Source organism: Misgurnus anguillicaudatus, chromosome 16, assembly GCF_027580225.2.
Source record: "Misgurnus anguillicaudatus chromosome 16, ASM2758022v2, whole genome shotgun sequence".
Lineage (NCBI taxonomy): Eukaryota > Metazoa > Chordata > Actinopteri > Cypriniformes > Cobitidae > Misgurnus > Misgurnus anguillicaudatus.
The window spans coordinates 29359701-29385446 of record NC_073352.2 but is presented as its reverse complement, the minus strand read 5'-3'; the positions used below and the strand labels follow the sequence as shown (position 1 = coordinate 29385446).

The following is a 25746-nucleotide window of genomic DNA, read 5'->3' as shown; positions in this document are numbered from 1 at the left end:
CTCTATGGAACAAACTTTAATAATGGCACCTGTTCAGAGAGACTCATTTATAGCAAACTTTGAAAAGTGCTAAATAGGATTATCCTAAACTTGACTTTATGAAATTCTGAGGATGAATGTTTCTATTGTTTTATATAGAAAATCTAGAACTTAGAATAAAAAAGTAGTCACACTGAAGGATAAGTTAACTGGGAAATGAAAATATTACAATTATGAATATCCTAAAAGAAATGACCAGTATAGGATCTTGATTTTGCAAAAGGTTTGTGTATTTTCTTCCTAACCTAATTGTTAAAGGAGACATGTAGCCGATAGAGGGCGTCCTGTCACTGTCTGTGGCCTGTGGAGAGCTTTAATTTTGAGAATTAAAATTCTTCTTGGGAATGATTTTCCCGGCACACCAACGAATTATACAATTTGACGACCTTGAAAATTACCAGCTTTGCAAAGTTCACTGTTAAATAAATAAAGTGGAATCTAAATTAATAATTTAATGGTTTTATTCAGCAGAGAAAATATGAAACCACTCTCAATAGTCTGGCGTTGCACCCCAGTGCGCCACTGAAAGTTTCAATTAAAATTATCTGTTTTGAGTGTGCACAGAGTTTCTCTCATTTACAATTTAATGTATTTCTCATATGCATGTCATTAAAAGGGATTTCATTAATGCATCATGTAATGCCACGAGTTTTAGCAGTGTCGATTTCACACATGACACTTTTAAAGTGTAATAAAAGCACATAATCAGAAACCGAATTGACCTGTATTACCAATGTTAAAATATTGCCGCTTAACATGAACAGCATTAAGCAAATTTAGTGGAAAGTGGAAAAAAATACGATAAAAAGCTTTTAACATATTTACACAATGCATTCTTTGAATCAATGCACATTTAATAATTTACCACAAACTTTTTAGCAAGTAATCTGAAGTGAGCGAGCATAAAAGGTGATAAATGAACCTTTAATAACCACGAGCTCAGATCTTTTCCTAATAATAAGATGTGGGTTAACATAAACTTATATTTGATTCAATAATGAATGTAAGTGTCGTGGTATAATGCACACTCGCTCGCCATATAAGCAGTGACGTGGTGCTGAACGGACAGCTCCCACTCGCGTGCGCGCGCGTTAAGTCCCAAAACTTCTGCAGCTTTATGTTGTACCGATGAGTTAAATCCTCTGAATTATTTATACACTTTAATTAAAAACAAGCCAATGCTCCCATCCGTCTCTCCGCAGCCGAAATCACGGCGGCGGACAACGGGTGGGTTAAAGCCATCAGCCTCCTCCTCCTCCGGGTTTCAAATGAAAAAAGGAGCTGGTTAACTGTGATCAGGGTGTGAGGGAGTGTCGGTGTATTGATTTGCCTCCTCACAGCGCAGGATGTTAACAGCTTGAAGTCAACACCTGTGTATTACCTCCAGCAAACCTCAACGAGGGCGTTTTTTCCCCGGATGAATGCAGCACTCCCTTTGTTCTACATCCATCTCTTCGAGAAAGAAAGAGACATAGCGAGGCCTCTACAAAACTTACTATTATTGTAGCATTATATTTTCGACAAAGGTACAAGTATGTGATCAATATGAAAAAGATGTGTTAATTTTTTACATTTATGTGTTATACTATTTAACACATTATATGTAATTTTAACAAGTTATCTGTCATTTTGTGTTTATTATGATCAAATAAATAAAAAGTAATATAAATAAATAAAAAAACATAATAACAATGTGTTTTAACACAACCGTCTTTAGAACATAGTCAAAATATTAGCCTAAATAAATATAAAGTAAGTTTAAATGACTTGCACAGCCAATTCGATCAAACCTTTCAATGTTTTCATTATTGCAATACGTCCGGATGTTCAAATAGCCTATAGAGTGGTATTATTGGATTCTCAATACACTAAATAGCCTATGCATTTAATATAACATTAAAGGGATAGTTTACCAATAAATGAAAATGCTGTCATCATTTTCTTATTCTCATGTTGTTACAAACCTGTATAAATGTCTTTGTTGTGATGAACCGAAAGGAAGATATTTTAAAGAATGTTTGTAACCAAACCGATCATGAGCACCATTCACTTCAAAAATAATATTATGGAAGTGAATGGGGCTCATGAACGTTTTGTTTACAAACATTCCTTAAAATATCTACCTTCGTGTTCATCAGAACAAAGAAATGTATACAGGTTTGTAACAACACGAGAGTGAGTAAATTATGACAGAATTTTCATTTTTTTGGGTGAACTATCCCTTTAAAACACTGTGCAATTATTATTAATATTACACTCCAAAAAATGCTGGGCTGTTCCCAACCCAGAGCCGGGTCACCACCGGACAGAACACACCGCCGGGCCAAAACGACCCAACTGCTGGGCCGCTTCAACCCAACTGCTGGGCTATTGTCAATCAACCATGTTGAAACAACCCACCAGTTAGGTTAAAATAACACAGCAGTTGTGTCATTTTTTAACCCAGCAGTGTGTTCTGTCCAATAGTGACCCAGCTCTGGGTTAAAAACAACCCAGAATTTTTAGAGTGCATAAAGTAAATTCAGCAAATGTAGGCTACTTTACCAGCTAACGTATTATCACGATAAGATACATGGCTTAATCACGATACTATCGTGATATGATAATTATTATTATAAATCTAAAGTGAATTTGAAAGTAGAATCCATGACAGTATTACTTAATTAATGCAAATATCTGAACAGATAGCCTATATAATTTATTATAAAACATTTATTTTATGTTGCAGTGATGACGTGACCTGGGCGCGTTTATTGTCCCATTTTTGTTTTGTCGCGTCACGTCCTTGATTTATAACGGCACTAGTTTTGACGCGTGCTCGCCTGCGGAGTATCGAGAGCGCAAGAGAAAGTGGGCGGTTTCACGGTATAGGGGCGTTACCGTGTGGGCGGAGCTGCTTGCCGTTCCATTACACGGATCCGTTTCTTCCGTTCGATCAGTGCAGCAGCTGCGGAGGTCTGAGCAAACTCTTGCCTCTTTCTCCCGTGTCTCGGATACTTTACGGTCCCACGCGCCGCGTGTCCTCTTTCAACGGCATTACAATCACCCGTTTAGATCGTCCCGGTAACCGAGAACGGATCCGTCCCGAGGTGAGTAAAGCGAATTATTAATTCCGATGTAAAATGAAGCTAATTGTTCAAGACGACAGCGCGACTCGAGCTGAATTAGCTGTTCGCGGGATGCGCGTGCCACTCGGGTTTGAGCGCGGGACGCTCGTGCGTTAAACAAGTTGATGCGGTTGTCAGTTGCCTCAGGATTTTCTCGTCACATTAATCGTATCAAATGGACATATTCAGCGAATTTATAATCCAGATTTAATCCGCGACCTGCGCGTGCCGTTCTGGTGTTAATGTAAGCGTCATTGATCCATAAAATGGTTTATATTTGTGGCGCTTTTAAATGAGTCAAAACAAAGCGGCTTCATGACAAAGTGTCTTTACCTCAGGTACCCCGTCCTTAATTTCACCTGTCCCCTCCCTCTCTCGTCTGGTTTAGATGGTGTTGGCTCTCGGTCTGTTTGTGTCTCTGACGGTGGTGTCGGTCACAGGCAGCAGTGCCGGTAACCCACCGGACAAGGAGAAGTGGATGAGCTCCGTGTCCCAGTACGATAAGAGCAAATACTGGAACAAATTCCGCGACGTAAGTTTTTCCATCACATTCACTTCTTTTACTGGATGCTTTTAATGTCCTCATAAACCCCATAAACGAACATCATAAACCTTTACACACGAGTACACGAGTATCAGAAGGAAAAACCTATACATGAGAATAATATGTATTAATAAATCTCAAGCAGTGTATTTTAGGGTACCTTATAGCCAGAAGTAAAACAAATTACCTGATATTTTAAGAACATATTGATATATGTACAAGCTTTTGTACATGTTGTTGCAATGCATATGTTATCGCTACTATATATGCGAGAATATTCAATCATAATACATTGATTACAGTTTAGTGAAGGTGAAATAATGTTTTGGAAGAATATTTGATATAGATGCAACCTTGTTTACATTTGTGTGGCTGTGTCCCATTTTGCATACTATCTATACTATGTAGTAAAACAAGGTTAAGGTAGTGTGCACACCAAAGCCTTTATGCCGGCGACCGTTTTCAATTGTTTCCAATGAAAGCGCAGCACTTTTCAAAAACTCCAGCAGCTGGCGGGTTTTTTCCGCGCTAAGCGCTGGTACTTAGCCGGTTTTCCACGTTTAGCACTGAGCGCCGAGAGTTAAAAAAAATTCAACTTTGGGTGAAAAGCTCGGGTCGTCAATGTCACGTCTCTCTCGGCCTTCCAATCACAGTGGAAGAAAAAAAGCTGGCAGTTTTTAGCTGCATTTAAATGCCTTGGTGTGCACGCCCCCTTACTGTGGGTTTACACCAAACGCGAAGTGTGCAATCACAGCGCGTTGCTCGCTCTAGGTTACTTGCGGGATTTAACTTCGTGTCATGCAAATTTTTCGCTGGAGTTGAATATTTTCAACTTGGGCGAAGACGCGTTTGAGGCGAATAGCGCTTGTTTTCACGGCAAACGCGCCGCCCATATCACGTCATTCGCATCGCCCCACGCCAGGACGCGTCTGATGGCGTCTTTGCATTGACTTTGTATGTAATCTACTCGCGCAAATCGTTGAATTCGCATCTGGTGTAAACACACAGTAAGAATTGACGCGTATGATTTATAGTATAATCCCAAATCATAATACACAAAAAATAGTATGACAAAATTAAATGTTTTAACCAAAAAGTATTAATGGTATTAAGTGTTCCTGTAGCCCGATTGGTAAAGCATTGCGTTAGCAACACAAGGGTTGTGGGCTTGATTCACCGTAAGCACACATACTGATAAAATGTATAGTCTGAATGCACTAAAAATCACTTTGAATAAAAGTGTCACATATTTACGATCACCACAGACATTGCCTAACAACCCCCATCCAAAATACTAATTGACTTAGGAAGGTTTAGTGCTCTACATATGGTCCACCCCCAAGAATATGTGGTTACAGTATAGCATTGTAATATACTGTTTATATTCAGGATTTGGCAAAAAAGTGGCTTAATTTACCTTAATGCTCTGTCTTATTACCAGCAAAGTACATACCTTCAGTGACCTGATCAGTAGAAGTATGCAAATTGGTGACAGAGCCCATGTGGCATGAGATATGTTGTGTAATTCGCATTGGAGAGGTTCAGATCTCCAATTGAAGCACCTGTCTCTAAATGTATTCAGAAGGGTCTCAGCTGTGGGATCTCTATGAGAGAGAGAGACAGGGGGAGGGGTGTGTGTTGTAAGCTCTTTTATAGGGATGAAGTGATTGCAGGATGTAAAATGAAGAGTCTCTTCTCGCCTTTCGCATTCTTTTCCTCTTTTTTGCCATGTATCTCTTTCTCATCTCATTCTTTATCTCTCTCTGTCATTGTGTCAGTAATTTTTCAGTGTTAATGAGAGGTGATATTATGAATGCTGATGCCGTGAGAGACGCTTTAAAAGAGAAGGTGACAAGGACATTAGCACATAAACGAACACACACACACGCTTACGTGCTTCTAAATGAATAGTAGGCAATGCGGTGGGATGGGCAGAATTGCTAAATCTTATGCGTAGGTAGGCAATTTTTATGAAGGAAACAGTATCGTTCAGTTCATATAAATAACTCGATGTTTAGGTTTATGCATTGTGTTTTACATAAACAGAGAAAATAATCATATGAGCTGAAGTATCGTTTAGGATTACCACATAGTTATTTAATTTTCAAAAGAAATATGGTTATATTTTGACATTAGGACAAAGACACGCATAACACACACTTGAGTTAGTATGAAAGCCTTGCTCACATTTTCTTTGTTTTCAATTTAATTACTCTCATGTGTAAATAATATAAAGCCGCCCAACCCAATGATTACTGCGCTAATGTGTCTACTATGGTATAAGAAATGTAGCAAAACCTTTCTATCGCCCCACCACCGTTATACTGCCAAGTTTTGTGCTGTGCTATATTTGTGCATGTGTCTGTGTGTGTATGATGTGAATATGTGTAATTACTCCATAACCTCCATTTGAGAGATGACAGGTAGTCTTGAGTTCACGGTTTAAAAGCTTTAAACTGAGGGTTTCCTGGAGAGAGCACAGGCAGACATTTTAAGCACACACATCTGTTCACATTACAGTCTGAAGGCTGATATTAGTGCTTATTTTAAAAGTTGTTGGGAATCCTATGTAGGCCTTTTAAGTGTAACAGGATGTCTAATAAAACACCACGGACCGCAGATGTTTTTTTGCCATTGTTTTTCCTTTTCCTTTTATTAGCTCATTAAAAATATATATTTAGCTTTAAGAGTGGTAGTAAGCTTTTAAACTAAAGTCTCTGTAATGGTTTTTGTTGCACTTTACTTTAAGTAGTTTTTTTTTCAAAAGCCTTGCTGTTGTATAGAGTCTAGATATTAAAAAAGTTTTTGATTTTACGTTATACTGTAGGCTGACATAAATTCAGATTTTAACAGATGACAGCGATTTATGAAAGAACATCATTCCGTTCAGCTTTTGGATGTTGAAATTTATAGTTTGTGATTTCACAAAAACAGTAGTGCTTAGACATCAGAGATCTGACCATCATTTGATCATCCGAAAAGTACAAATTAATGTGGTGTAACACTGTGACTGTGTTATCAAATTAGATTAGCGTGTCCTTTAATAGACACAAGAGACCTAAAGGACAGAATCATATGAGAGGCCATGTGTGCGTGTATGTGTGAGCATGTGTACATTGAGTTGCATGTGTGTGAGTCAGTGTGTGTGTGTGTGTGTGTGTACGTTGAGATGTGTGTGTGTGTGTGTGTGTTAATGTGTGTACGAGTGTGTGTGTAGTATTGTGTCCTCAGGGACTGCTTTGTCTGCCATGTAAATGAACCTCATTACAGAGAAACTGCTTACGATGTAAATGTGAGGAGAGGTCCAAAGGTTTTGGTTTTGTTTATGTTCTGTTGTCCTCCAGAGTAAAGGTGCTTTTTAGTGTATCTTTTTCAATTAAGTTTTATTGTATTTTATTTATATAGTGCTTTTCAAAATTGTACATTGTTTCAAAATAGCTTTACATGAAATAGAAACAAAGAAAACATAGAAAAGCAAAGAACAACAAAAGCATGGCAGTTTTTGAATATAGTTTAAGATAAAGTATTTCAAATTTATTTTCTTACTTGAATAATGTAATAATTAGTACTCCGTTACAAACTATTTTGAATATAGGATGGACAACATGATCTCACAAAGTTCCGTGGTATAATTTTTCCATGGCCGTACCACGGACTTTCTTTTCCGTGTCATTATAAATTTTTTTTTATATTTTCTAAATTTTAAAGCATTGTCGCCTGGCGTTAGGGTTAGAGTTGGGTTTGGGTAAGGATGTCATTTTTTGTAAATCTAACCCTAAACCAAAGCAACAATGGTAAGAAAATACGACAAAACAGAAAACGGTTGAGTAACCAATCCGTGACAATGACACAGAAAAGAAAGTCCATGGTACGGCCACGGAAAAATTCGGAGATCCTTGACAATGCCATGGTAAAATGAGCAAAATATTCAATGACTATACCACGGAAATTTGTGAGATCTGGTTGAGGATGGAGTACATGGAGGTGTAAAAAAACTGTTTTGGGAAGACAAAAAAATCATGTGAAAAAAGAGGCTTAGTCGAAAGGGCCAATTTTTATCTGACACGTTACAGCTGCAATCCGTAACAGAGAAAAGAGACACGGTGTTACTGATTGCAGCTATAACTCACACTGCTGTTACAGTAATAAGAATTGAATATATACAGGGATGCGATTTTTCCGTATAAATAAGGATTTCCGTATTTTCGGACCTTGATGGGATGACTTGTCTGAATTAATCACGTAAATCTAATGAGTTTTATTTTTGTGATGATATGGGAGTTATGCGTTGTTTGTAGACACGAGCTTTGCCGTCATCCAACATGTATCCTAGACATTAGGTTTGTTTGAGTTCATGCAGCGCAGCAAAAACCGACAGGTGAGTTCAAAGTACCACAAGAGTTTTTCGAGAAATTATAAGGAAATCTGTTTTCGATTCGCTCTCGCGCTACTTTGATATCATCCACCTTTTCTGTGTCATAGACGTGCTTGTTGAGAATGCGCAGCGTGACTACATTCGGGACATGAAGTCATCATTTGAGTATAAGACACAAAACGCTGTAAAACATTATCACTGTAGAATTCTGAGGCGTCAATGATATAAATTAAAACAACATATAGGCCTATACATAGACATTGCAAAGTGAACTGAAAAAAAATTATTAAAATGGATTGGAACAAATGATGGGCTACTCCTCGTTTGTAAGTCACATAGGTCTACTAGCCTACTCTAAATACATAAATGTAAGCATGTTTAAATTGCAAAATATTGCATGAAATACTGTTATAACATATTGGTTAAAGCTTGACAGATTAACGGCTAGTCCACGCAGTCAGAAAATAATTTTTTTGTGGGAAAGCAGAAAAATCACGCATACATGAAACTCATCGCTTTAATAATAATCAAGCAATTAATCATAAATCAGAAATAACTATTTATGTAGAAAGTTTATCATATGCATGCGTTTATGAGCCTTGCAAATGTTAATATTTTAGTGATTTTAGACTATTCGAAAAACAAAGATGCTAAAGTGAGCTGTTGCACACACACTCATGGACACAAACTCAAAAGCCCCCGCACCTGTGGAGTCGTTTCAAAAAGCACGCAAACAAATAATTTCTTTGCGCTTGACAGGAGATATACACACAAATTATCTTGTAATACCACAGTCTAGGCAATTGTTTTCATAAAAACAGTCGTTAATTATAAGTGAACAGTTCAGAAAGAAATCAGATGTTTCAGTGTATAGATCCGTGTTTATCCGTTGTTAAAGGGAGAGTTCCTCTTATAAGAAATGCTTATGTTTTTGTCACTATGTTAATCAAACTACAGAAGACAAAACGAAAATCACTTTTATGGCTTTAAAAAGATGAATTATATTTAATTTATAGAATGAAAACTGTTACTTACAAGACGCACCTGACTGTAAGACGCAGCACCAGCAAAGTTATGAAGAAAAAAATACGGTATGTCATGTCAGGGGCTCTGTTGCCCTCTTTCAGAATAGACGGCCCTCTCTCACTCACTAGACAACTGATCTTTAGCAAATCACAGACATAGTTATATTTGAGGCTCATATACGAGTCTGATAATAGATGCAGTGATAACTATAAGACTCTATACTGATGTGATGTACTGAAATGAACCACCAACTGTTAGTTGACACTGAAGCCCAGAAGGTCTAATTTACAACGATGTTGAGTCTTAATTATAGTATTCAGAGTGAGAAATAAAAATATCACAATTATAGACATCTCTATCTAGATGGAATTAGATTTCTCAGAGGATATACATTATATTATACAATTACATATACATTATATACTAATTATAATTGGCTTATAATTTAAGTTTTGTCTCTTCATCTGGGGAAGAAAGATAAACTGTATATTTCTGTTCATCTGTTCATTTTTCTTCTCTCTCTCTCTCTCTCTCTCTCTCTCTCTCTCTCTCTCTCTCTCTCTCTCAATCAGTCTGACATATCCTGACCCTGTGCTCAGTCAATTGTGAAATCAGCCTTCTAACACACACACACACACACACACACACACACACACACACACACACACACACACACACACACACACACACACACCTGCTTAAATAAGCTGCCATATTGCGGTCTGTTTCCTTACAGCCATCACAAAAGTGATGCTTCAGGGTCTAGAGCCGTATATGTGTGTGTATGGGACATCCAAGTCTGTCAGATGTCAATCATGTTAAGTTTACCATAATGGAATTATATTTAAAATATAATAGCTTATTTACAAGAGAGCAAGAGTTAAATGTCCGTACGGTACTTCCACAATGCAAAACATAAGTGGTCCTATAAGGTAATTTATGATTTCTGTTAATTTTGTGGTGAAATATGATCTAGATATGATTCACCCATCTAGCTGTGCTATTATAAATTTGGTTCCATCTACTTTTGTTTGTGTGGGTGTGTGTTTGTGGCTGTTCCTATTGATTTGTTAATTCATTAGACTTGGCAGAAAAGCCGAACCGAATTGCTGAGGGAACACGACTCTAAGAGAAGCAGGTGTGTTACCCACAGGATTGTGTGTGTTTGTGCTGACAGACAGTATTACACTGAGTGCTTACAGCTGGGACTGTGATGACTTTGTGCTGACCATGTTATATGAAATCACATGTGGATGAAATGGAGTGAAAGAATAGCACAGCTATATAAGTATGTTCTGAGAGAGTTTAGAATAACAATTGCATCTGTTTCCTTTGCTCTCTCTCTAGGGTTGTGTCTCAAAGACAGCCTAAACAGCATTTTTGTTGTATCTAAAAATGCTGTTTGCAATGTGTGTGCAACACAGCTCCAAATATTGTGATAGTAATGGATCTTGATACCATAACTTGATCGTAATTGAAACATCAACGAATGCATGAGAGAGTCCCTGCATTGTAAAGTGGATCAGTTGCCGCTCTTGTGTAATGTGTAGATACAAGGTTCGCTTCAGGCGACGGCTTGCAGAAGCATAAGCTGGGCTTTAGTGTGGGTTTTTTTCGTGTGTGTAAGAGAACATTGACCGCAGAGACTCGATCCATTAATCAATCAGATCATGCCACAAAAAGTGAGCAAAGCCCTACTGGGAAACAGCAAATGACCAATGACTTCTGTGTGTGTGGATATTTGAGGTTAGGTCATTCCCATGATGCTCTGTCTGCACTTTAATAAGTAAACACCAGGGTCAGGCGAAACTGTTTAAAACATTTTCTTATGTAGCACAAAGCTAAATATAAAGTTTGTGGGTGTTTTTTTTGAGTGACACACATAGACAGACAGGCAGTTACAGGGACAGATTCATGAGTTTGTTTATCTGTTCTGTAGTAAATGAGCTGTTTGCATATCAAAGTAAAAGAACAAAGTCGCCTGTACATTTTTACATCATTAGAAGAGGTGTTTATTCGTGTTTTCTTGTCTGATGAAGCTCTTGCGAGATTTTTTCTGCTTTACCAAGTCACTTAATGAAATGAATGTCTTTCTGTCTTTCTGTTTGTGGGTGACAGTCGTGTCAGATGTGTGCAGTGTGTCTTTGATAAGAGTGAGAGGGAGAAGTTGTTTTCTGTCAGATTCTTTTATTGTTAGTTTGTCTTTAAAGATTTTGATGTTTAACTGTCTTTGTTTTTCTTTCTTTCTGTCTCTCTCGCTGTATACTCATCTCTCTTCCTTTTTTGACATTTCTGAGATTCATGTTGACCAATCAAACCTAGACAATTGCTAGACAATTAGCATACTTCCTATACACAAACATAAGGGTTCCAGACTGCGACCAAAATGATAGCAAATGCGATACCTTTTTGATAGTGTGCATAATGTTCAGGTTGTTTTGGTACCTGGCTGGTCACCGTTAGTAACCTGGATGCCAGCCGATCTTAGCCCCGCCCACAAGATTTTGAGAACGGGAAGATCGGTCTGGGGTTTCTCTGTTGAGGAGCGACTTCTGCTAGACCCAAAGCTGTTCGAACCAATCTAATTGTCAGGGCGGGCTTTATACGCTGATGGACAGATGATCATCAGTAACGTAATGAACCACGTCACCAAAGAGCGCGTGTGTTGAATCTGTTTACAACGAAATGGCTGCCGCTGTAGAAATCAGATGTGTGGATTCTGACATTGAGTCTGTTGTAAAAAGATATCGACAGATCATTGATTTTAAAAGAGGAACAGAGAAACGCGAGCAAGGCATTTGTTGACGTTTTTGCCGTCCTTCCTACGGGATTCGGCAAAAGTTGGACGCAACTGAAACTGGTATAAAGGCGATGCAACTCGGCATGCATGACGAGATGGATATAATTAGCGGTCATTGCCAGCTTCTTTTCGGAAGCCCGGAATCGTGGTTGCTGAATAAGTGGAGGGACATGCTAGGCTCCAATATTTTCAAGCCAACGTAATGGGTATCGTCGTGGATGAAGTTCATCTAACGTACAAATGGTAAGATATAGTCTTACTGTATGACTTAGTAAATACTTAATGTTGTGATATAAACGAAATGTTGTAAACATAGTAGGTGTTGATGTACGTTCTCTAAGACTTAGTATAATCACAATCTTAGTGTCATTGTAGCGAAATAACTAGCAGTTCGGTCAGGCTGCAAAAGACGTAACGTACGTCACACACTCCGTTGCTCTGATTGGTCCTCCAATTGAGTGCAGAGGCATTTTTCGGTTGAGACACGCCTCATAATTATAGCTCAATGGAGTGGTATCAGACTCAAATTCTGACTACAATTGAGTATGACAACGTCAGGCTACACCGTTAGGGGCCATTCACACAGAATGCATCTTTGCGTCTAAAAACATGAGACGAAACAAAAAGGAATGGTTTAAAAAAAAGCAAAATTCGTGGTTCTCAAGACACTCTTTTTATAACAGAAATAGTCATGTCAATTTACTAATGTAAACAAAAGTTTGTAACGCTTGCCCCACCTTCTGAGTCTTCTGATTGGTCTACTGCTGTGAACTGACATTGAGATGCGTGTAAACATTTAAATTCTTTTACTTGGGTCTTAAAAACGCTGCGTTCATGTGCAAAATGCTGCAAAAGACGCGAGATGTGGGCATACAGTCAAACATGTCCGTCTAGTTTTTTTTTACAAAAAAAATTCACATTAAAATATTTAGCAAATATCAAGCTTTTAGGTCATTATTAACCTAATTCGTTGACCCAGTGCGAAGAATCAGTCTAAAATCTTTATTCATACCTTATGGTCAGCATTATCATTTTTTAAAGTAATTTTTTTTGGCCATTTTTGGCTTTTTTATTTGATCGTATGCAAGGAGAGGACAGGAAAGTACAGGGTTGAGAGAGGGATACGGGATTGGCAAAGCCAAACTCAAGCCAGGATTTGAACCTGGGTCGCCAAAAGTGTGTCTGCACCATATGTTGGAGCAATGCCCACTACACCAACGGCTCCAACATTGGTCAGTAGGGGTGGGCGATAAACCGTTTGGTATGATAAACTGGTAGAATTTAGTCAACCGGTAGATATTTTGGACTACCGTCTCTATCGAGGTTACGCGCACACATAACGTTTGTACATGTTTTTAACTCTTTCCCCACCAGCGTTTTTAAAAAAAAGTTGCCAGCCAGCGCCAGCATTTTTCATGATTTTCACAAAAGTTTAATGTCTTCCAGAAAATGTTCTTCTTTAAATATATAAACATACAACATTTCAAATGAAAGAACAGACCCTCTGCTTTCAAACAAAAAGAGAACGTTTCATCCTACCTTCATTCGTTCTCTTTTTTTCACCTCTTAAATATGGGTAGGTTTCTTCAGAAACAATTTCAATTAAATTCAATTCAACTTTATTTTTATAGCGCTTTTCACAATAGTTAATTGTTTCAAAGTAGCTTTACATTAATAGAAACAGTTAAAAGCACAGAAAAGCGACAGATATCACAACATAATACACGATAGCATAAGCAGTTAAATTTGCTGCGGCTATGACTCAACATTATAAGCAAGCGTATTACTAATGTAACGTCTAGAAGAGGAAGCTAAGTTAAGCCCAAGAAGGCTGCCTCCCCGGGTTAAAAATCCCCCTAGGAGAAAAAAACCTGGGCTTTTTAGCCGAGGAAATAAAAAAAAGTCCTAGGAGGGAAAAACCCTTGGGAGATATATACACATATAAACGGATAAGGAGATTAAGCGGAGATTACACCACATTTTGAGCAAAAAGCTGAATTGCAGGAATTTTGATAGAGATCAGATTCAGAGCAATCTTTAAAACATACACAGAGTTCTTTTTCTTTCATGTGAGGCGTTACTTCTGGGTTGTAAAAGTTGCGTAGTGCACCACCTGGTGGATAATAGCGGTATGACGGAAAGCCGAAAATTCTCGTCGTTGGCAGGGAAGCGTTTTCTCTTAATTGACGAGATAACTCAAGATAGCTCGTCAATTGCAGGGAAAAAGTTAAGTTTTAAAACAAGTGATTCTAAGCTATTGATACACAAACAACAGTGCTAAATGTGCGCGCTGTTTCTGTGTGAGAGGAGCACGCATGCCGCATTTCTCGTGAGCATTTTTGTCGCTTTATTTGCCTTTGCAAGTATCCTCATAAACACAACCATTTAGGTCTTGAGAAAGTAAACAGCTGAAAAAGAAAACACATGTGTAAGGGGTGATTCACATATCTCGTCTTTTGCACGCTCAAGTTCGTTATTTCACACTCATTTCACACGTGGTGCGACACACTTATTTTTTCCAGACGTGTCCCCACCACATCGAGTTAAAAACATTTAAACTTTTCAGAATGCCACAAGCATACCACAGGTCATGTGACAAGAACCTACGCGGCTAACATTTTCCAATCGTTTTAGGCGCGACATGTGAACAGCCCCTAACAGTATATTGAGTCCACCCCTATTGGTCAGCATTATTAAATTGTCCAAAACATTGTATTATGTGAAGTATTTTGTAAAACATTTCGGGAATAGATTGTGCGGGTGAACTTGTTTGTAAACATCAGCATTTTACATTATTTCATAAAAATTCCAACCTGTGACATCAATCTGTTCAAACAGGGAGTCGTCCTGAGTTTAGCGATTATTATATTTACGGGTAGAAACTGGTTCTTTGATAGATGAGTTAATGACCAGGAGAATTTAATGAGGAGGTGCGACACAATGAGTTCCTGCTCAAAAGAAATCAAGAGTCTGCTCAGAGAGACAGCAAGAGATTTCTCTGCTGTGTTCTGTTGAGTTATCTCCCCTGTCTCTCTCCTCTGCACTGGAAACGCTGATTCTGATCTCCTCTACAGCTCTCTGACTCAGTGGCTTCCTACTGTACGGTCGAATTGCATGTCATCAGTAATTAGTGAAGTGTGAAACGAGTTGTCATGTGGATGCCAGCAAACAATCCAAAGGAAACGAGAGAGAAATGGGGAATTAGGAGTAAGTTGGACTGGAATGGAGAATAAAGTGCAGGAATATAGAAGGAGTGATGGATGAACAGTCAAGCTCCTCATCCAGTAGGGAGTTTATTATACTGCTTTAGTACTTCTGTGTGTGTGCACGCATGAAACACTTTATCTCCTGCTGCGTGCAAATATGGCAGCACTTTTTCATTTGTAGGAGGAGAGTATCGAGAGTAAAGATGGCAGAAATCCACTTATCTAAGATAATGTACAGACATTCACGCATACAGACTAGTGCAAGGCAAGTGTCTATTGGTAGAGACAATATCTTAACATTGTAACATTTTTAACATTTATGCATTTGGCAGACACCTAATGCACTGTAAGTGACTTACAGTGCATTAGGCTACAATACTGTATATACATTTTGTATCAGTATTGTGTGTTTCCTGCAATGCAGTGTTGTATACAAGATGCAAGATTGGCACTGTGCTTTAAGATTTCAAGCTTATTTGAAAGAATAGTTGTCAGTATTATGACACACACATGTATACACTTGTGAATGGATGTGCATGGGAACTTTGTTGCTGTGTGTTTGTTAGGGGTGCAACTGCACTCTGCAGCCCTGATATTATTTATTCATTTGTCATGATTTGCATGCACTCATAAATATAAATTGCATTGTAATGAAGGTCTCTCCTCTCTCTGTCTCTCTTATGATGAACCTCACAGATACTTCAGGCAGTAACAGTAAAGCTGCTCTCTTTTCAAAGTATTTCTATCATTTTACATGCTGTCCACACAACTTCTTCCTGGCAAAGTGGACAGTTACTGGCCAGAAAAAGTTGCAGTTTAAAACCAAAAGTCTGGCAACACGGGCCTAAAGTTCAGCTTGATCCTGGATGCTACAGCAAGAGCATAACATCCGAGCCCTTTCTCTAATATAAGCCTGGACATCATAGCCGATTTAGTGTCCAGCTGGGACAGCCACAGATCAGACGCTCTGTAGACTGTGTCTTATCCAAGTGTGTGCATGCTTGGAGATTCTGCACGAATTCTGCTCGGCTGCAAAGCCTTGTGATTTTTGGATGGGATGTACAGCGAGACCTGTGCGGCTCTGGGGTGATGCAGTGGAACATTGGGTCGGCTGCATTCAGACTGATTATAGACTGACAGTTCAGTTTAGTGAAGCAGTGTGTGGAGTTTGATATGAAAATAGTTTATCTATGCTGAGAGAGAGGGAGAGAGAGAGAATTTTTTGCTTCTCCATTTTGCGGTAGCAGTTCTTTTTTGTGCTTTTCATTTATGTATTTTAGGGGTTGGCGATATGGGGAAAATGTCATATCACGATTGTTTTAGGCGAAACGCGATTTCACGTCTTTATCGCGGTTCTTTCCCCCCCCATGTTTTTTAAAGACTATTTTGCCATTACTGAGCCTTAAAGGAATAGTCTACTAATTTTCAATATTAAAATGTGTTATTACCTTAACTAAGAATTGTTGATACATCCCTCTATCATCTGTGTGCGTGCGCGTGGGCGCTGGAGCGCGCTGCGACGCTTCGATAGCATTTGGCTTAGCCCCATTCATTCAATGCTACCATTAAGAGATAAAGTTAGAAGTTACCAAACACATCAATGTTTTTCCTATTTTAGACGAGTAGTTATACGAGTAAGTTTGGTGGTACAAAATAAAACGTAGTGCTTTTCTAAGCGGGTTTAAAAGAGGAACTATATTTTATGGCGTAATAGCACTTTTGGGAGTACTTCGACTCGCCTGAAAAGTCTGCTCCCCTTCTCCCTCTCATAATGGGAGAGGGAGGGTGTTACTGGGCCGAGTCAAAGTACTCCCAAAAGTGCTATTACGCCATAAAATGTAGCTCCTCTTTTAAATTCGCTTAGAAAAGCGCTACGTTTTATTTTGTACCACCAAACCTGCTCGTACAACCACTCGTCCCAAATAGGAAAAACGTTGATGTGTTTGGTCACTTCTAACTTTATCTCTAAATGGCACCATTGAATGAATGGGGCCAAGCCAAACGCCACCGAAGCGTCGCAGCGCGCTCCAGCGCTTACGTGCACGCACACAGATGATAGAGGGATGTATCAACAATTCTTAGTTAAGGTAATAACATATTTTAATATTGAAAATGAGTAGACTATTCCTTCAATACAGCTACACTTATGTCCCCATTTAAAAATGCAGTCCTACAAGGTAACAAAATATGCGCGGACAGTACGCGTACAACAGCGCATGGGCAGAAAAATATTGAGATAACACTCCACTACAAAAATTTCACAAAGGACATAGACAGCATTTGCACACACCAAGCGTGCAGCACAACCCCTGAAAAGTAACGTCTCGATTGCCCCCCAGTGACTGGTCCCAGTATAGGTCATAACCCCACCTCCCCGTGTTATTCAATAGGACTTGAGACCAACTAAACAATTTAATTACACTTCAATTATCTTTTTTCCGCTTTAAGCTGGTTTCTGTCATTTACTGTAGTTTTTATCATGCTGATGTAAATTCAAGTGTTTGTTTTTAAAATAAGTTAGTTTTTAGTTAGTTATTTAAACGATGGTGTCACGTCATGATTGACAGCTGTGATATGCGCATTCTGCGAGGGCGGGGCCTTACTTTCACGGCTTTACTTCCTGCTCACAACTGCGCAGGTCTGTTCCCGAAATCGCTACTGCGCAGACTCAAGACCCAAGATGTCAGCGCCGTATCGGGACACTGACGGCTTCACTTTTCACCAATGGAATAGAGCGAGCGGGCGTCGTCCATCTTTTTTTACAGTCTATAGCCGTTTCTCAATGTCAAGGATACTTCCTTGGCAGGACTAGTCCTTACAAGTCACTTCCTTCAGAGGCTAGGCGAGGCTCCTATTAAGCATTCAGAGAACACGTTAAATGGAACAGGCTAGCAAGTGCACGTCATTGCGTCATTGCGTGATTGAAAGGTGTGCTTTCGGTGCTGCGTGCATAGGATTGTGGGTGATTTCAGCGCGTGAAGAGCGCGAAGGATACACATATGCATCCTTTCCTGTCTATAGGATATTTCACGAACGAAGGACTCAGTCCTTGTCTGAAATTTCGAGGATTCTCGACATTGGAACAGTCTTTCGACGGACGTCAATGACCTAGCATTGAGAAACGGCTCAGGTCTCACACACACTAACGTTTTCTGTTGTTTAATTTTCACTTCTTCCAAGAACAGAAAGCTTTGGAGCATTTTCTTCACCATAATGTTTGAGTCATGTTTTTGTTTTCTTGATGTTTGTTCTAAAATTTGTTTGCAATGGTGGATCAGCTACTTTTCTTCACTTATCCTAAATTTTTTAATGTAATATAAATGTCGCAAATCAGTGCTGCCCTAACAGCCTGCTAGAGTAATGGAAGCGGATGTTTCCAAGGTCTTTGCTTCTAACCATCCATCTACCTTCCTGTTCTTGGGGACTTTAAGTTTAACTTTGAGGTTTTGAAAACCATTTTTTATTCACTTGCTTACTATATTTACTGAAACGCAGCCCTAGACTGTTTTTAAAATACATGCTTTCTGCTACTGTTGGTGGGTGCTCATTTATTAAAACAATTAAAGCACTACTGCAGACATTTGACTGTTACAGTACTGACTTCATCCTCTTATGCTCTCTCATCCACGCTCTCTCTCTATCTCTCTCTTTCCCTCTCACACACGCTCACTCTTTCTGTAATTTTGTTATGTCACTGCTGTGCGTATGACCTGTCTGGTGTCTGTCAAATACTTTCTAAGAAATCCTTTAGTTTTTTCACAGCTCAAGGTCTCAGGTTTTTTTCTTTGTCTCTCCTACTCTGTGCTTTTAAGAGATTCCTCTCTTTTTTCTTTGTCTCACTATCTTTCTCTCATTCTCTCCGTCTCTGTAGCGTTTATAATAACCATGCAAGATTGAATTTGGACATTATCTCTGCTGCTCCCTGAGGCCATACATGCAGACCTGTTTGTGCATCTTGTATTGTAGCATCTTTAATAATTTACTAAGTGGGCGCTTTTGTTCTTCTATGCCAGACTTTTAAAAAAACCAAGGGGTGATTTTGCCGTGGATGTAAAATTTAGCAACATCTGGCATATTGCAATGAATTTAACAGGCTTTTAATTAGCCACATAGATCCTTTTCTTGTCTCACAGTTCGCAAGAGCTTTAAGAAAGATGTCATTTATCTCTGGTTCAACAGATTGTTTGTGAAACAGGCCATTGTTAATTTACCTAAACAGTTTTAACTTGTTTAAATGCAATGGATGTTATAAAAATAGGTTTACATTTTTTTTTTTGAAGAATCTTCAGAAGAAAAGTAGATTTAACATAACAGCTCTAGTTTAGGGTGATGTGTGGCTTGTTTAAGTGGGTTGGCTGCTTGTATAATGTAGTTTAGCTCACAGCAGGTGAACAATCTCATGGGAACGGTCTCTGTTTGTGGAAACTACTCCTTGGGGAGAAGCGAGGCCTGTTTTGGATATCCAGCCCATATGGAATATCCCAGATATGTTTGGCACATTTGCTCTTGGAGTTTATATTGACATAATGCATCTTCTAAACATTGAGCCACTATCTGCTTTTAGTAGATTTCTTACAGTTTCCCTGCTGCATTTTTGCAGACGTTAATGTGCTACCCAGTGTTAATGTTAGTGTATTTTGAAGTGTAATATTTCTGATATTATACAAATACGCTGCATTCCAAATTATTATGCACATGCCATTTTTGTTTATTTTTCCATTACAGTCAGTAAGTTTACAAATGTTATTTTACCCACAACAGTTATATGACAGTGTGGATGTTATTCTATTTAAATGAAATAAAAATGTCAAAAGATACTTTAATACTTTGAAAAATATGCAAAATATGTTGTTCCAAATTGTTAAGCACGTTGTAGTTCTCATACAATATGGTTATGAAAAAAGATCTTTCTAAAGACAAAGAAGTGTGCATTTTCTTAAAAAAACAAATTATTTAGATGAATGTCTTTCTGGATTGTTGGTGAATAGCCACTATGTTCAAACAAGACTGTAAGATTAGGGAGAGGTGGCAGAGTGATGATTTGGACTGGAATATTGGGAAGTAAGATGTTAGGTCCTGTTTGGGTCCCTGAGGGCATCAAAAGGACATCTAAGATGTAGAGTTCATAAAGGTTTGTTTTTCACTATGAGTTATAAAAGAATCATGTCTGAAATAAATTTACTTTAATGGAGGATAATACACAATCCCATGCTACAAAAAGCACCACTGACTATTTTAATTCATATGGGCATGAAATGAGAATGAAATCAAGGTGTGACCACCTTCATCCTTTGACCTTTGTCCTATTAAGAGCCTGTGGTGCATCATTACTTGAAAGATCTGTGAGATGGACAGCACTATAATTTAAAACATCAGCTTAGGGATGCAATACTAGCGTCTTCAAGTAAAATAAAGACAAATAACTATACTTGTACAAGTTTAATGAATGGGAGAGTTAAAGTCATGTCAAAAATATGCTCATATATTATTATTTAATTTGTGTAAATTATTTATTTTATATTTTGTTTTTTTTTTTGAAAAATGATCTGTCCATGAAGCACATTTCACAGATATCTGTTTTTGGATTTGGTTAAAGTACATTTTTCAGAATAATTTGGAACAGCATATTTTGCATATTTTTCAAAGTATTAAAGTATCTTTTGACATTTTTATTTCATTTAAATAGAATAACATCCACACTGTCATATAACTGTTGAGGGTAAAATAAAATGTGTAAACTTACTGACTGGATTGGAAAAATAAATAAAGATGACATGTGCATAATAATTTGGAACACGTTGTATATGAAATTATGTATAGCTTTGCTGTGTAGTACATTATGTTGTGCATTTTAGTTTGTTGTGATAGGGCAGCGCTGTGTATTGCATTGTGTTGTGCAGTGTAGTTTGTTGTGATAGGGCAGCGCAGTGTCATGTTGTGTTGTGCAGTGTAGTTTTTTTGTGATGGGGCAGCGCTGTGTATTGTGTTGTGCAGTGTAGTTTGTTGTGATAGGGCGGTGCTGTGTCTTATGTTTTGTTGTGCAGTGTAGTTTTTTGTGATAGGCCAGCGCTGTGTATTGAGTTGTGCAGTGTAGTTTGTTGTGATAGGGCAGCGCTGTGTATTGCATTGTGTTGTGCAGTGTAGTTTATTGTGATAGGGCAGCGCTGTGTCTTATGTTGTTTTGTGCAGTGTAGTTTTTTGTGATGGGGCAGCGCTGTGTATTGTGTTGTGCAGTGTAGTTTGTTGTGATAGGCCAGGGCTGTGCATTGTACTTTGTTGTGATGGAACTGAGCTGTGTATTATGTTGTGTTGTGTTGTGATGGGGCAGCGCTGTGTATTATGTTGTGTTGCGCAGTGTAGTTTGTTGTGATAGGGCAGTGTTGTGTATTATGTTCTGTTGTGCAGTGTAGTTTGTTGTGATAGGGCAGCGCTGTGTATTATGTTGTGTTGTGCAGTGTAGTTTATTGTGATGGGGCAGCGCTGTGTATTATGTTGTGTTGTGCAGTGTAGTTTGTTGTGATGGGGCAGCCCTATGTATTATGTTGTGTTGCGCAGTGTAGTTTGTTGTGATGGGGCAGCGCTGTGTATTATGTTGTGTTGTTTAGTGGAGTTTGTTGTAAGAGGGCAGCGCTGTGCATTGTACTTTGTTGTGATGGAGCTGTGCTGTGTATTATGTTGTGTTGTGCAGTGTAGTTTGGTGTTATGGGGCAGCGCTGTGTATTACGTTGTGCAGTGTAGTTTGTTGTGATAGGGCAGCGCTGTGTATTATGTTGTGTTGTGCAGTGTAGTTTGTAGTTATAGGGCAACACTGTGTATTATGTTGTGTTGTGCAGTGTAGTTTGTTGTGATATGGCAGCGCTCTGTATTACGTTGTGTTGTGCAGTGTAGTTTGTTGTGATATGGCAGCGCTCTGTATTACGTTGTGTTGTGCAGTGTAGTTTGTTGTGATTGGGCAGGGCTGTGCACACTGCATTGTAGGGGTGTCAACAATAATCGATTCGGCGATGCATCGCAATGCGCGCATGCACGATTCAGCATCGATGCAGCAAAGTGCCATAATCGATTATGTCACTGTTTATTTTCTGGCCTCGAGTGGACAATAAAGTTGTGAAGTTTCTCTGCTGTGTATTATGATTTTTTATTGGATTTTGTTGTATTTTGTGTGGGTATGTGGTTATTTATATTAGGAAATATAATTGCTGTCCTTTTTGTTTCATGACTGGGCTTTTAACCAAACTCTATGATGCATGTATGTTTATTCAGAGTGTGCAGAAGCATGTAGGTGACTCAAACTAACACAAACACTGTTAATTTAAGACTTTGATCTTACATAATGAAGCTCTCTCTCTCTATTCTCTCTATCTCTCTCTTTCTCTTCTCTCTCTCTCTCTCTCTCTCTCTCTCTCTCTCTCTCTCACTGTCTTGTTTGTGTTTTGTATGTAGGAGTATGTTTGCTGTTTGTACAGTATAAGCTGCATTCTTTCTGTGGTTTGAGCTCAGAGAAAATTAATTAAGACTTATTTAAAAGGACCAGTAACACTTAAGCCTCCTGCATCTATATATTCTCCTGCTTATTGTAAATCTTTAATATTTATAACGGGGTGCATTGGTATTTAATTATACTGTAGGTTAATGGTTTAACTAGTTATTTTCATTTTGTTAACCTGTAAAGTTTCTTACACAGTTTGTTGCTTTGTGGATTACAGTGTTGTGTGTTTATAAATGAATCTCTGTGTGTGTAATTGGAAAAGCTTGTAAAACAAAATGCTCTTTAACTTCATTAGAGTTCATGATCATGCAAAATCATAAATATTCACATTTTCCTTGACCACAGTCCATAAATATTCTTATTATTACATCACTTGTGATGTATTACACCATTACGGTCTTCACTCCATCTATATTTCTATCCATCCATCACCTCCATTCAGCTCTCACAGAGTATCCTCGTCATTTTTAAGACTTTTACACAGCATTTTAGTGCTGTTATATATCACGCTTACTCAGCACAACACACACCGAGTCTTTATTAATCTTTTAGATCAAAGCAAAGTGCTGCCAGACTAAGCGTTCTGTTGCTATGGAAAAATGAGACGGATTGCCCTGGTGATGTGGATGCCTGTTTGTATCAGTTGCATAATCACCCTCTCTCTTGCTTTCTATCTCTTTCATTTCTATCCTGCTTACAGGATTATGTTCAGGACAGTACATAAAGACGCTAAATGGATATGGATTATTGTAATGGTCTTTACTGACTGAAGTCACTGTCTCTTGAGTCATTTTTACCTTTGTCTTTTTCGTTTATGAACTGTTACCTGTTAAACAAGGATGGCATAAAGGGCTCATTATAGTTGTGCGTAAGTTCAATGACGTAACCTCGTCGGCTTGGCCAGTAAACCCTCAGAAGAAAAAGAAGCAGCAGTTTGTTGTGTATGATTTGAGAAGATTAGCTGTGACGAAGGTAAATAGACAGCGACTATTGTTGCATCTTTGTTTTTACTGTCGTTAGCTGCAATCTTTTTGTGGACCTGACGGGAGGGGTTCTTGTGGCCAATTCACAGCGCTTGCGGTCCACGTAGAACAAGCACATTGTTCAAATTTTGCAGAGGTGCATGTGAGTCTACGCCAGTGTTTCTCAAACTTTTTCTGCCATTCACCACTTTGGAGGTAGGGAAGGATTCTGAGCCCCCCCTGTCCCCAATCGCCCCAACAACATGATAATGAACTAGGCTTTAAGGTTAAACGTGAAATTTATTTAATCACATCATATTTTAGAAACATAGCAACATTAAACACTTTCAATAGAGAAAATAAACGTGCAAATGTATTATGACTTTGCATGAAATAAGACAAGTAAATAACCTACATTGAAGTTTTCACAACGATAATTTATTCTTGCAGGCTATTGTTCCGCATGATATTTTCTTCACAGTCTGATGTTGTTTTAAGTTAGGCTTATATTTAAAGGCGGGGTGCATGATCTCTGAAAGCCAATGTTGACATTTGAAATCACCTAAACAAACACGCCCCTACCCCAATAGAATCTGGACCTTCTTTTGATAGACCCGCCCCACACCAACGCAACCCAGGCAACGATGCCAGTAAGCAGACATGCCCCTTACTGCTGATTGGCTACAAGTGTGTTTTAGTACTCGGCCCGACTCACTTTTCCAAATTGTTTTTCAGAAATCATGCACCCCGCCTTTAAATGTGTCGTTTTGAGTGTATGGTCAATAATTATAAATTAATAGAGATTAGGGGTGTAACAATATTTTGCAATACACTCTATCTTAACTGTCCGATATCGATTTTGCATTTCAAGAACGATATTATGAACATTATTATGGACAAATAAATCGCATGCGATATCATGCACATCTCGTCAGTAAAGCCGGTTCCTTGATTAGTAGTAAATCGCATCAGCTGCTTTCATGAAGCAGCATTTACTAAACAAAGCCGTAGTTCACTGACAAGCTGGGCCATACCGCATACATATTGCAGGCGATACGTCCACGATAATTAATGCGAAATTGCCCCGATTGTCCGTGAACTACAGCTTTAGTAAATGCCGCTCTATCTGAAAACAGGTGATGGCGATTTACTTCCATCACAGAACGGCTTCACTGACAAGATGCGCGTGTCAATCACGTGCAATTTTGCAGTCCTAGAGAGGGCCATCTGGCGTTTGGATGTAGTGACATTTCCATAATGAATTGAGAAGCATAGCAAGCAGAATTGCACAATGTATCGTTACACCCCTAACAGAAATGGACAAAAATTTCCTCTTGTTTGTCACAACCCATTTGTAATATTCCTATTGCCCACCAGTGGGGCCCGTCCCACACTTTGAGAAACGCTGGGCTACGCAGATCTAAGTAGGGCTGAAACGATTCATCGAGTTACTCGATTTACTCGATTCAAAAAATTTCTCGAGGCAAAAATTCTGCCTCGAGCCTCGTTAAATTCCTATGACGCGACTACACGTGCCGAGATCTGATTCACGCGAACCGTTGTTCAATGTTCAGGAAGCACATCATAGTGCATGATACATTTTGAATTTAGTTGGCGCGATGGCGCAGCGAATATGTCCATAAACGGCAGAGAGAGAATGTCTAAAGTTTGGGATCATTACATTATCATTACATTCAGCATCTGAACTAAAAACATCCACTGCTGTTCACCAAGCGTTAAAACAAGGTAACGTAGCTTCCGCTGATTTTAATCCCATACTGTATTTGTAGCGATGTTGTTATGCGGTTTGACTAGATATGATGTTTAGCTTTGATGTTTTTAAAGGCGGAGTCCACGATGTTTGAAAAACGCGTTGGAAAAGGAGACGGGCCGACTACCAAAACACACTTATAGCCAATCAAATCAAATCCAATGCCGGTTTGCGTATGTGTGGGGCGGGTCTATCAACAGAAGGTCCAAATTCTATTGGGGTAGGGGCGTGTTTGTTTAGGTGATTTCAAATATCAACATTGGCTTTCAAACATCATGGACTCCGCCTTTAAGTAGTAAACGTATTCACGTTCAATTGCAGGAGAGTATAGCTTAAAAAAAGAACCCCTTACACACACGCATGCACTTTACAGGTGTGTGTACCCAAAAACGGCACCACAGTGCAATCATATATGGGCAACTTGTTA

General features: G+C 38.7%; 1 protein-coding gene across 3 annotated transcripts in view; it reads left to right on the top strand.

Moving 5' to 3' along the window:
- The first annotated feature begins 2941 nt into the window (after positions 1–2941).
- Positions 2942–25746, top strand: part of spock1 (SPARC (osteonectin), cwcv and kazal like domains proteoglycan 1) — a 190704-nt gene continuing 167899 nt past the window's right edge. For 2 of the 3 annotated variants that reach the window (XR_012358020.1, XM_055177305.2), the window contains exons 1-2: positions 2942–3128; positions 3535–3678. Coding sequence is in view for 2 of the 3 variants with exons in the window: in XM_055177305.2 (XP_055033280.2) it covers positions 3535–3678 (144 nt within the window). In the remaining variant the exon portion in view is untranslated. Of the gene's footprint in view, positions 3129–3247; positions 3391–3534; positions 3679–25746 lie in introns of those variants that run through there. The other variant, XM_055177306.2, reaches the window with a different exon arrangement.